The sequence below is a fragment of the Salmo salar genome, chromosome ssa20 (genome assembly GCF_905237065.1).
Source record: "Salmo salar chromosome ssa20, Ssal_v3.1, whole genome shotgun sequence".
Lineage (NCBI taxonomy): Eukaryota > Metazoa > Chordata > Actinopteri > Salmoniformes > Salmonidae > Salmo > Salmo salar.
The window spans coordinates 95481532-95494036 of NC_059461.1; the positions used below are offsets into that span (position 1 = coordinate 95481532).

At 43.0% G+C, this 12505-nt stretch overlaps 1 protein-coding gene across 2 annotated transcripts in view; it reads right to left on the reverse strand.

Annotated features, from left to right (window-relative positions):
• The window catches only part of cntn5 (contactin 5), a 488559-nt gene that overhangs the window by 299417 nt on the left and 176637 nt on the right, over positions 1–12505 (reverse strand). For both annotated transcript variants that reach the window (XM_045704177.1, XM_045704176.1), the window contains exon 4: positions 2668–2791. In XM_045704177.1, the coding sequence (XP_045560133.1) occupies positions 2668–2791 (124 nt within the window). The remainder of the gene's footprint in view (positions 1–2667; positions 2792–12505) is intronic.

Consider the following 12505-nt stretch of genomic DNA (forward strand, 5'->3'; position numbering starts at 1 on the left):
ACAGAGAGAGAGAGCGAGAGAGAGACAGATAGACAGAGAGAGAGAGAGAGAGAGAGAGACAGATAGAGAGAGGGAGAGAGAGAGAGGGAGAGAGAGAGGGAGAGAGAGAGAGACAGAGAGAGACAGAGAGAGAGAGCGAGAGAGAGAGACAGATAGACAGAGAGAGAGAGAGAGAGAGAGAGAGAGAGAGAGAGAGAGAGAGAGAGAGAGAGCGAGATGGACAGAGAGAGCGAGATGGACAGAGAGAGCGAGAGAGAGAGAGAGAGAGAGAGAGAGAGAGAGAGAGAGAGAGAGAGAGAGATGGACACAGAGAGAGAGATGGACAGAGACACAGAGAGCGGGAGAGAGAGAGATGGACATACAGAGAGGATGGAAAGAGAGCGAGAGAGAGAGAGCGAGAGAGAGAGATAAAGGAGAAGAGAGAGAGAGACAGAGAGAGAGACAGAGAGAGATGGACAGAGATAGATGGACAGAGAAAGAGAGAAAGAGATAGATATGGTCAGAGATATTGACAGAGAGAGAGAAAGATGGACATAAAGAGAGAGAGAGTGCAACATTTCAATTGGCTAAATTACAACTGTTTAACTTGATCCTGAGTGTAGGTTATTTCCCTGACATCTGGAATCAAGGACTCATAACCCCAATCTTTAAGAACGGAGACAAATTTGACCCTAACAATTGCAGAGGCATTTGTGTGAACAGTAACCTGGGGAAGGTTTTCTGTAGTATCATAAATGTAATTAATAAGTACAATGTCTTGAGTAAAAGCCAAATTGGATTTATACCCAAACATCGCACGACTGATCATATTTACACCCTACACACCCTGATAAATAAACATGTCCACCAAAATAATACCAAAATACACGCTTGCTTCATCGACTTCCAAAAAGCATTTGATTCTATTTGGCATAAAGGACTGTTCTACAAAGTTATTGAAAGTGGTGTAGGGGGTAAAACATATGACATAATTAAATCAAACTGGCAATACGTGCAGCATCAAAACTGTCAAGAAAATAACATCATTCTTTAACTAGGGTCTAAAACGAATTGAATGTGTCATTGAACCAATTGCACTTCATGCCAGCGAGGTGTGGGGTCCACTTGCAAAACAAGATTTCACCAAATGGGACAAACACCCCATTGAAACCCTGCCTGCAGAGTTCTGTAAGATTCTCCTACATGTTCAGAGGAAAACTACAAACCCTGCATGCAGGGCAGAATTAGGCCAATATCCACTAATAATAAAAACTAAAAAAGAGCAATTAAGCTTTGGAAACATCTAAAATACAGTGACCCCCTCTCATATCATTACCAAGCCCTGCAATGCCAAGAGCTGAGCAAAGAAAAGAGTCCCCTCATCCAGCTGGTCCTGGGGCTGAGTTCACAAACCTGTTCTACTAACACACTGAAGCCTCAGGACCCTCATCCAGCTGGTCCTGGGGCTGAGTTCACAAACCTGTTCTACTAACACACTGAAGCCTCAGGACCCTCATCCAGCTGGTCCTGGGGCTGAGTTCACTAACCTGTTCTACTAACACACTGAAGCCTCAGGACCCTCATCCAGCTGGTCCTGGGGCTGAGTTCACAAACCTGTTCTACTAACACACTGAAGCCTCAGGACCCTCATCCAGCTGGTCCTGGGGCTGAGTTCACAAACCTGTTCTACTAACACACTGAAGCCTCAGGACCAGAACATCCAATCAATCAGAATAAACCAAATTACAACACAGTCAAAACAAAACTACATTGCTTATTGAGAAACACAAACACAAAGCAAAATGCAGTGCTATCTGGCCCTAAATCGACAGTACACCGTGGCTAAATATTTGACCATGGTTACTGATCAAAACCTTAGAAAAACCTTGACAAAGTACAGGCTCAGTGAGCACAGCCTTGTCATTGAGAAGGGTAGACACAGGAAAACCTGGCTCACTGTAGAGGAAAGGCTGTGCAACCACTGCACCACAGCAGAACCTGAGACGGAGCTGCATTTCCTGACAAAATGTGAAAAATATAAAACAATTCGAGAGTGTAATTTCCCCAAAATTGAAACCCTTATTCAAGGTTTCAAAGACCTCTCTGATGAGAATAGGCTACCCGTCCTGTTTGGGGAGGACACAGAGAGCTGTGGGTTGGCAGCGCACTACATTGCTGCCTGCCATAAGACGAGGGACAGTGTCTGACAGACCAATCAACCTGCACATGTCCACTACTGTATGCTTATTGTTATTGTCCAATGTATGGTTATTTTGACCCTTGGTTATTGTTGTTACTGTTGTCCCATTGACAATTTTGATTCTTATTATCTTAATATTGTAAATATCCAAAGTAAGCTTTGGCAACATGTACATTGTTACGTCATGCCAATAAAGCAAATTGAATTGAATTGAAAATTGAGAGAGAGAGACAGAGAGAGAGAAACGATTTGCACATCATTACAACACTGTACATAAACATAATATGACATTTTAAATGTCTTTATTCCAATTGCAATTAAAATTAAAATTAATATAGACAGAGAGGCCACCGCCCACAGGGCTAGATATAGAGATAGAGATAGAGTCATACCTGTATACAGGTACAGGGTTAGAGATAGAGATAGAGTCATACCTGTATGCAGGTACAGGTACAGGTACAGGGTTAGAGATAGAGATAGAGTCATACCTGTATACAGGTACAGGGTTGCCTCTGGCTTCACAGCTCATCATAACTTTCTTCTCCTCCGAGTCCAACGCAAAGATGGCGTCATGTGGTTCCTGGACGAACACCGGCCCAAACTCTTCACGCTCTGAAGGATGTAGAAGATAACGAGGAGTTAAGATAAAAGAGAGCCACATTGGAGAAACCCACACCAAATCATTCAGCACTAAATCAGATGGTTTTAGAGGGAGTAACACCAACACTAAATCAGATGATTTTAGAGGGAGTAACACCAACACTAAATCATTCAGCACTAAATCAGATGATTGTAGAGGGAGTAACACCAACACTAAATCATTCAGCACTAAATCAGATGGTTTTAGAGGGAGTAACACCAACACTAAATCAGATGGTTTTAGAGGGAGTAACACCAACACTAAATCAGATGGTTTTAGAGGGAGTAACACCAACACTAAATCATTCACTGTGGCACTAAGACAGCACTCAATGAGCTGTATACGGCCATAAGCAAACAGGAAAACGCTCATCCAGAGGCGACGCTCCTAGTGGCCAGGGACTTTAATGCAGGGAACTTAAATCAGTTTTACCTCATTTCTACCAGCATGTAAAATGTGCAACCAGAGGGAAAGAACTCTACACCAACTTTACTCTACACACAGAGACGCGTACAAAGCTCTCCCTCGCCTTCCATTTGACAAATCTGACCATAATTAAATCCTCGTGATTCCTGCTTACAAGCAAAAACTAAAGCAGGAAGTACCAGTGACTTGCTCAATATGGAAGTGGTCAGATGAAGCAGATGCTAAACTACAGGACTGTTTTGCTAGCACAGACTGGAATATGTTCCGGGATTCTTCCAATGGCATTGAGGAGTATACCACATCAGTCACTGGCTTTAACAATAAGTGCATCGATGACGTCGTCCCCACAGTGACTGTACGTACATACCCCATCCAGAAGCCAGGGATTACAGGCAACATCTGCACTGAGATAAAGGTAGAGCTGCCACCTTCAAGGAGCAGGACTCTAACCCGGAAGCTTACAAGAAATCCCGCTATGCCTTCTGACGAACCGTCAAACAGGCAAAGCTTCAATACAAGACTAAGATCAAATCATACTACAACAGCTCCGATGCTCGTCGGATGTGGCAGGACTTGCAAACTATTACAGACTACAAAGGGAAGCACAGCCAAGAGCTGCACAGTGACACGAGCCCACCAGACGAGCTAAATTACTTCTATGCTCGCTTTGAGGCAAGCAACACTGAGGCATGCATGAGAGCATCAGCTGTTCTGGATGATTGTGTGATCACGCTCTCCGCAGCCTATGTGAGTAAGACCTTTAAACAGGTCAACATTCACAAAGCCGCAGGGCCAGACGGATTACCAGGACGTGTACTCCGAGCATGCGCTGACCAACTGGCAAGTGTCTTCACTGACATTTTCAAACTCTCCCTGTCTGAGTCTGTAATACCAAAATGTTTCAAGCAGACCACCATAGTCCCTGTGCCCAAAAACACTAAGGTAACCTGCCTAAATGACTACAGACCCGTAGCACTCACATCCGTAGCCATGAAATGCTTTGAAAGGCTGGTCATGGCCCATATCAACACCATTATCCCAGAAACCCTAGACCCACTCCAATTTGCATACCCTCCCAACAGATCCACAGATGATGCAATCTCTTTCGCACTCCACACTGCCCTTTCAAGGTGGACAAAGGGAACACCTATGTGAGAATGCTATTGATTGACTACAGCTCAGAGTTTAACACCATAGTACCCTCAAAGCTCATCACCAAGCTAAGGACCCTGGGACTAAACACCTCCCTCTGCAACTGTATCCTGGACATCCTGACGGGTCGCCCCCAGGTGGTGAAGGTAGGTAACAACACATCCAACGCACTGATCCTCAACACAGGGGCCCCTCAGGGGTGCGTGCTCAGTCCCCTCCTGTACTCCCTGTTCACTCATGACTGCACGGCCAGGCACGACTCCAACATCATCATTAAGTTTGCAGATGACACAACAGGGGTAGGCCTGATCACCGACAACGACGAGACAGCCTATAGGGAGGAGGTCAGTACATCACTGGCCCCAGTGTTGAGGATCAGCGTGGCAGATGTGTTGTTGCAATGGTGTTGAACGCTGAGCTGTGGTCAATGAACAGCATTCTCACATAGGTGTTTCTTTTGTCCAGGTGGGAAAGGGCAGTGTGGAGTGCAATAGAGATTGTGTCATCTGTGGATCTGTTGGGGCAGTATGCGAATTGGAGTGGGTCAAGGGTTTCCAGGATGATGGTCTTGATGTGAGCCATGAGCAGCCTTTCAAAGCACTTCATGGCTACAGATGTGAGTTCTCTGGAATGATGAATCACGCTTCACCTTCCGGCATTCCGACGGGCAAATCTGGGTTTGGGGGAAGCCAGGAGAACCCTACCTGCCCCAATGCATAGTGCCAACTGTAAAGTTTGGTGGAGGAGGAATAATGGTCTGGGGCTGTTTTTCATGGTTCGGGCCCCTTAGTTCCAGTGAAGGGAAATCTTAACACTACAGCATACAATGACATTCTAGATGATTCTGTGCTTCCAACTTTGTGGCAACAGTTTGGGAAAGGCTATTTCCTGTTTCAGCATGACAATGCCCCCGTGCACAAAGTGAGGTCCATACAGAAATGGTTTGTTGAGATTGGTATGGAAGAACTTGACTGGCTTGCACAGATCACTGACCTCAACCCCATCGAACACCTTTGGGATGAATTGGAACACTGACTGTGAGCCAGGCCTAATCGCCCAACATCAGTGTCCCGACCTCACTAATGCTCTTGTGGCTGAATGGAAGCAAGTCCTTGCAGCAATGTTCCAACATCTAGTGGAAATCCTTCCCAGAAGAGTGGAGGCTGTTCTTGTAGTAAAGGGGGGGACCAACTCCATATTAATGCCCATGATTTTGGAATGAGATATTGTACGAGCAGGTGTCCACATACTTTTGACCATGTAGTGTACACTGAGTATACAAAACATTAGGAACACCTTCCAAATATTGAGTTTCACCTGGTCTGTTATGTCATGGAAAGAACAGGTGTTTCTAATGTTTTGTAAACTCAGTGCATGACTCTCTATTATGCATGGGAATATTTAGGAACCGATTTCCAAAATGTAAATTATCTGGAGCTGATATGCTGGTGTGTGGGGGGGGGGGTGGTGGCAAATAAATGGATCTAAATCTAAACATTTGTTCTGCACTTTTCTGGTCCTTCCTACGTAAAACAGGGCACAACACGCTGCAGGCCTATGCTGGGCATTAGCTGGGAAGTAGAGTGCTCTCCACCTAGCTCAATGGCCATTAATCCACAGCATCAAGTGGGGTTACTAAAAGCAGCTAGCTAGCGGTGCTGGGAGTGAGTTCCAGTCATATTTTCCTTAAGGACATAGTGCACTATGTAGGGAATAGGGTGCACTATGTAGGGAATAGTGTTTACTATGTATGGAATAGTGTGCACTATGTAGGGAATAGGGTGCACTATGTAGGGAATAGGGTGCACCATGTAGGGAACAGGGTGCCCATTTGGGACGTAGTGGAAGAGCAGAAATGTTGTCCTGTCCCAACACAGAAAAACACAAAAGAGATAAATAACTGGATAAATACAGTATAACTAAAGATCTAGTTCACTGCTGAGGCCTATGAATTCAAGGCTTTGAAAAAGATGGAACAAATGACGATGAGCCATATGCTGGAAACACAGAGAGCTTTATCAGAGAATATGTGGATAGAAAACCATCCTCCCCTTAGTACCACTAACAGATTGGCATGATACCACCAGCCTCCCCTTAGTACCACTAACAGATTGGCATGATACCACCAGCCTCCCCTTAGTTCCACTAACAGATTGGCATGATACCACCAGCCTCCCCTTAGTACCACTAACAGATTGGCATGATACCACCAGCCTCCCCTTAGTACCACTAACAGATTGACATGATACCACCAGCCTCCCCTTAGTACCACTAACAGATTGACATGATACCACCAGCCTCCCCTTAGTACCACTAACAGATTGGCATGATACCACCAGCCTCCCCTTAGTACCACTAACAGATTGACATGATACCACCAGCCTCCCCTTAGTACCACTAACAGATTGGCATGATACCACCAGCCTCCCCTTAGTACCACTAACAGATTGGCATGATACCACCAGCCTCCCCTTAGTACCACTAACAGATTGACATGATACCACCAGCCTCCCCTTAGTACCACTAACAGATTGGCATGATACCACCAGCCTCCCCTTAGTACCACTAACAGATTGGCATGATACCACCAGCCTCCCCTTAGTACCACTAACAGATTGACGTTCACTGTGTGGTTCCGGTAATAATTTGATGATTTTGCAGTTTTATAATGTCACCTTAATCAGTCATCTGGAAGCACAGTTCCCACCCGTCAAACCCATGGTAACGACAACATCAACATCCCTCTCCTCTCCTCTCCTCTCCTCTCCTCTCCTCTCCTCTCCTCTCCTCTCCTCTCCTCTCCTCTCCTCTCCTCTCCTCTCCTCTCCTCTCCTCTCCTCTCCTCTCCTCTCCTCTCCTCTCCTCCCTTGCAGCACAGTGAGCATCGTATGAGACATTGGTGAGACAGAGCTCAGCTGTCATTACTCTCTTGGCACATCAAGGTGGTACGAGAGCTACACCTCCGACTGAAAGGTGAAATACTGTTGTAATTTGTCCTGGGTGTGCGTCTTCATGTCATTTTAATGGAGTCTTGACTATCGATGAGGATTGATACAGGAAGACTTGTTTATACTGATCCCCAGTCAGACTGGCAGCAGCTACTCTTCTTGGGGTCCAGCAATATTAAGGCAGTTTATACCATTATAAAAAACATGACAATACAGTTACATATTTCACAACACACTGTGTGCCCTCAGGCCCCTACGCCAACACTACCACATATCTACAGCACAAAATCCATGTGTACGTGTGGGTATAGTGCGTATGGTATTGTGTGTGTGTGTATGCATGTGTCTGTGCCTATGTTTGTGTTGCTTCACAGTCCCCACTGTTCCATAAGGTGTATTTTTATCTGTTTTTATTCATCTAATTTTACTGCTTGCATAAATTACTTAATGTGGAATAGAGTTCCATGTAGTCATGGCTCTATGTAGTACTGTGCTCCTCCCATAGTCTGTTCTGGACTTGGGGACTGTGAAGAGACCTCTGGTGGCATGTCTTGTGGGGTACGGATAGGTGCCCAAGCTGTGTGCCAGTAGTTTAACCTCTTGGGGCTAGGTGGGACGCTAGCGTGCCACCCGTGGTGCACTCCATCAACAGCAGGTGCATTTCAAGAGCGGCAAATTTGAATCCAAATAAATGTCAAAATTCAAATTTTTCAAAAATACAACTATGTTACACCATTTGAAAGATAAACATCTCCTTAATCTAACCACGTTTTACGATTTCAAAAAGGTTTTACGGCGAAAGCATAAATTTAGAGTATGTTAGGACAGTACATTTACAAGAGTTGTGTGTAATGTTTTGTCAAGTCAAAGACAGGGTCACCAAAACCATAAAACCAGCTAAAATGATGCACTAACCTTTTACAATCTCCATCAGATGACACTCCTAGGACATTATGTTAGACAATGCATGCATTTTTAGTTCTATCAAGTTCATATTTATATCCAAAAACAGCGTTTTACTATGGCATTGATGTTGAGGAAATCGTTTCCCTCCAATAACCGGCAGTCAAGTCAGCGTAACAAATTAAATAATTAAAATTAGAAAACATTGGTAAAATATTATATTGTCATTTAAAGAATTATAGATTTACATCTCTTGAACGCAATCAACTTGCCAGATTTAAAAATAACCTTACTGGGAAATCACACTTTGCAATAATCTGAGCACTGCGCCCAGAAAAATACGCGTTGCGATACAGACTAGACGTCATGTTGGGGAGATCTAAAATCGAAAATACTATGTAAATAATCCATTACCTTTGATTCTCTTCATCAGATGTCACTTCCAGGTATCACAGGTCCATAACGAATGTAGTTTTGTTCAAAAAAGCTCATCATTTATGTCCAAAAATCTCCGTCTCGTTAGCACATGATGTAAGCCAGCCGGACTTCTCGTCATGAACGAGGGGAAAAAATATATTTCCGTTCGTTCAAACATGTCAAACGTTGTATAGCATAAATCATTAGGGCCTTTTTTAACCAGAACATGAATAATATTCAAGGTGGACGAATGCATACTCTTTTATAACGTATTGGAACGAGGGTACCCAACATGAACTCGCGCGCAAGGTGTCTAATGGGCCATCATCGTTCCATGGCTCTTGTTCGGTCAGATCTCCCTCCAGAAGACTCAAAACACTTTGTAAAGGCTGGTGACATCTAGTGGAAGCAATAGGAAGTGCCAAAATATTCCTAAACCCCTGTGTTTTTCAATGGGATAGGTTTAAAGTCAATACAACACATCAGGTATCCACTTGTCTCAGGGTTTTGCCTGCCAAATGAGTTCTGTTATACTCACAGACACCATTCAAACAGTTTTGGAAACTTTAGAGTGTTTTCTATCCATATATAATAAGTATATGCATATTCTAGTTACTGGGTAGGATTAGTAACCAGATTAAATCGGGTACATTTTTTTTATCCAGACGTGCAAATGCTGCCCCCTAGACCCAACAGGTTAAACAGACCTCTGGTGGCATGTCTTGTGGGGTATGCATGGGTGTCCAAGCTGTGCACCAGCAGTTCAAACTGACATGTCAATACCTCTCATAAATACAAGTAGTGATGAAGTCAATCTCTCCACCACTTTGAGCCAGGAGAGATTGACATGCATATGATTAATATTAGCACTCTGTGTACATCCAAGGGCCAGCCGTGCTGCCCTATTCTGAGCCAATTGCAATTTTCCTCTTTGTAGCACCATACCACACTACTGAAAAGTAGTCCAGGTGCAACAAAACTAGGGCCTGTAGGACCTGCCTTGTTGATAGTGTTGTTAAGAAAGTAGAGCTGCACTTTATTATGGACAGACTTCTCCCCATCTTAGCTACTGTTGTATCAATATGTTTTGACCAGGACAGTTTACAATCCAGGGTTACGCCAAGCAGTTTAGTCACCTCAACTTGCTCAATTTCCACATTATTCATTACAAGATTTAGTTGAGGTTTAAGGTTTAGTGAATGATTTGTCCCAAATACAATGCTTTATGTTTTAGAAATATTTAGGACTATCTTATTCCGTGCCACCCACTCTGAAACTAACTGCAGCTCTTTGTTAAGTGTTGCAGTCATTTCAGTGACTGTAGTAGCTGACATGTATAGTGTTGAGTCATCTGCATACATAGACACAAAGGATTTACCCCAAGCCAGTGGCATGTCATACATGAAGGGCACATTTTGGCATTTGCTGTGTGATTGATGAGAAACTCCATATTGCAAATGTACGGTCCCTTACTAGATGTTCGCGAATGTTTGTAAAATTCGCCGACGGCGGCGGGCCGTGCACCGGGGCCAGATCTTCCAGGAAGTCATCGAACGAAGTCTCTCGGACATTCGGTTTCCGTTTTATAAAATGTTCAAATTTTGGTCATTTTTCCTCTGTCCCGGTAAATTCCACCAGATGGCGAATGGAATCTTATTGCAAATGTACAAAACATCACCAATCACGACATGGCCATTTCTCCGAAACAGAAAATACTTTGAAGGCGAAACTTGGTGTGCATAGGTTTGGACTAATGGGCTGTTAGCCCCGAAAAAGATGGTGTCGAGGCCTCAACGCTTTTTGAGTTAAGGCCATTTTTCAGGGATTAAAGGTCAAAAACGAAAATAGAGCGCTAATTTGACTGCTTCACGTCAAAGTACATGAACCTACGGTGTCAGGAAAAAAAGAACCAGCCATTTATCTATCGTAAATTAAGAGAAATCGTAAAATGTACAATTGGTGATGTTCAAAAAAATGTGGGGGTTTTTTCCCAAAAAGTTACAGATCCAGTTGCAGGTTTTAGAGCTCTGCGAGATTTCTGTGATTTTAAATACTTTCATATTGCATTTGAACATTTCTTATGGCATTTGACAATGGTTCACTGACTTTTGACTTCGACTTTTGACTTCCTATGAAATCATATTGCAAATGGACAAAACATATGCCTTATGGACAATTAAAAAAAATATGACAATAAAATATGACAAAAGTATGTTCATACAGTTCTTATACATGTATAATTGTCAAAAAAACGAAAGAATTTCGAAAAACGGTCCAGAAATCTTTTTAAGGGGGTGATAAGTTTTTCTTTTTTTTTTCACATTTTCAAAATTTTACCCTTGGGTCTTGACTTGATGTGCATTTGCAATATGAAAATTTACCGTGGAGCACGCTCGCCATCTATTGGATTTTTGCTGTGTGACACTTGGCATTTGTCATATGACATTTGCAATCAGTTTTGAATGAAACGACGTCCATTTGAGTGGTATTGTACATCGTGTATATGTTTCGTACGGTGCCAATAAGATCCCATTAATTTTTGTCCATTTCAGGGGGGTATTCCCTTACATTAGTAAAGATTGAAAAAAGTAATGGGCCTAGACAGCTGCCCTGGGGAATTACTGATTCTACCTGGATTATGTTGGAGAGGCTTCCATTAAAGAACACCCTCCATGTTCTGTTAGACAGGTAACTCTTTATCCACAATATGAGACCTGATTCAGGAAACTAGGCGAATGTCGCAAGTCATGACTTCACAGGAAAGCTGTTTGAAAGTAAACATTTTTTTTAATCAAATGCGTTTTTTGGCAGACATGCCTTCTCGAACATGTGAACTTTCATGTGCCTTAATATCAAACTTGTAATCGTTTTATCATCAATTTCTCTCAGCCAATCATCAGTCATTTGTGACCAATTTCAGGAAACTAGGTGTATGTCGTGGGCCACTACTTCACAGGACAACCGTTTGAATCTAAACTGTTTTTTTTGGCAGAAATGCTTTCTGGAACATGTGAACTTTCATGTGCATTAATAACAAATGTGTATGCCATCTGTAAATACAAATACAATTGTTAAATTACGAGCCTACTTGGTTTAGCCACAGAAAAAGTGAGCAACCTTCCCGGTAGCCATGATTGGATGAGATAATGAGTGGCATGGACATGCCGAGAGATGAGTTTGGATTGGTCTGCCATATAGAATGCTATATGTGTACATGCATCTGTCTATTGGAGCTGGTCAGGATGTCAAGGTAATCGTGTCAAAGGCAGCTTTTAAAAATGTTTTACCCCGCAGTAAAACTGCATAAACCTAACATCAAGTTAAAGTGTACTGTTAGCTAGCTAACGTTAGCTGGCTGGCTCGCTAGCCAACGTTATGTGTATGATCTCCACTTTCTGGACGACCGAATTTTGAAATCAGTGGAATTAGAGTATGATAGCTAAAGGGATGGAGAAAACACCAGTCTGGATTACATTGTCAAACTAAGGGCAACCATGCACGGCATCAGACAGGAGACGTGTTCAATAATGATGTATACTGTTAAGATAGTCTAGCTAGCTAACGTTAGCTGGCTGGGTAGTTGTGATTATGGTCCATTGTTTAGCTAGCTACATGTCTAAACAAAAGACTCCATGCAAGTATCCATTTCAATAGAATGTCACTGCAACTGTTGATAGACGTATTAGCTGGTAAATTCGCTCTGGCTATCTACTCCGATTTCAGACCATGGGTAAGAGAGTCTAGCTAGCTACATTTTCAGATATTACACATTTCTAATTTTGACAGAAAGTGGTTTCATTTCAAGTGTACTGTTAGCTAGCTAACGTTAGCTGGCTGGGT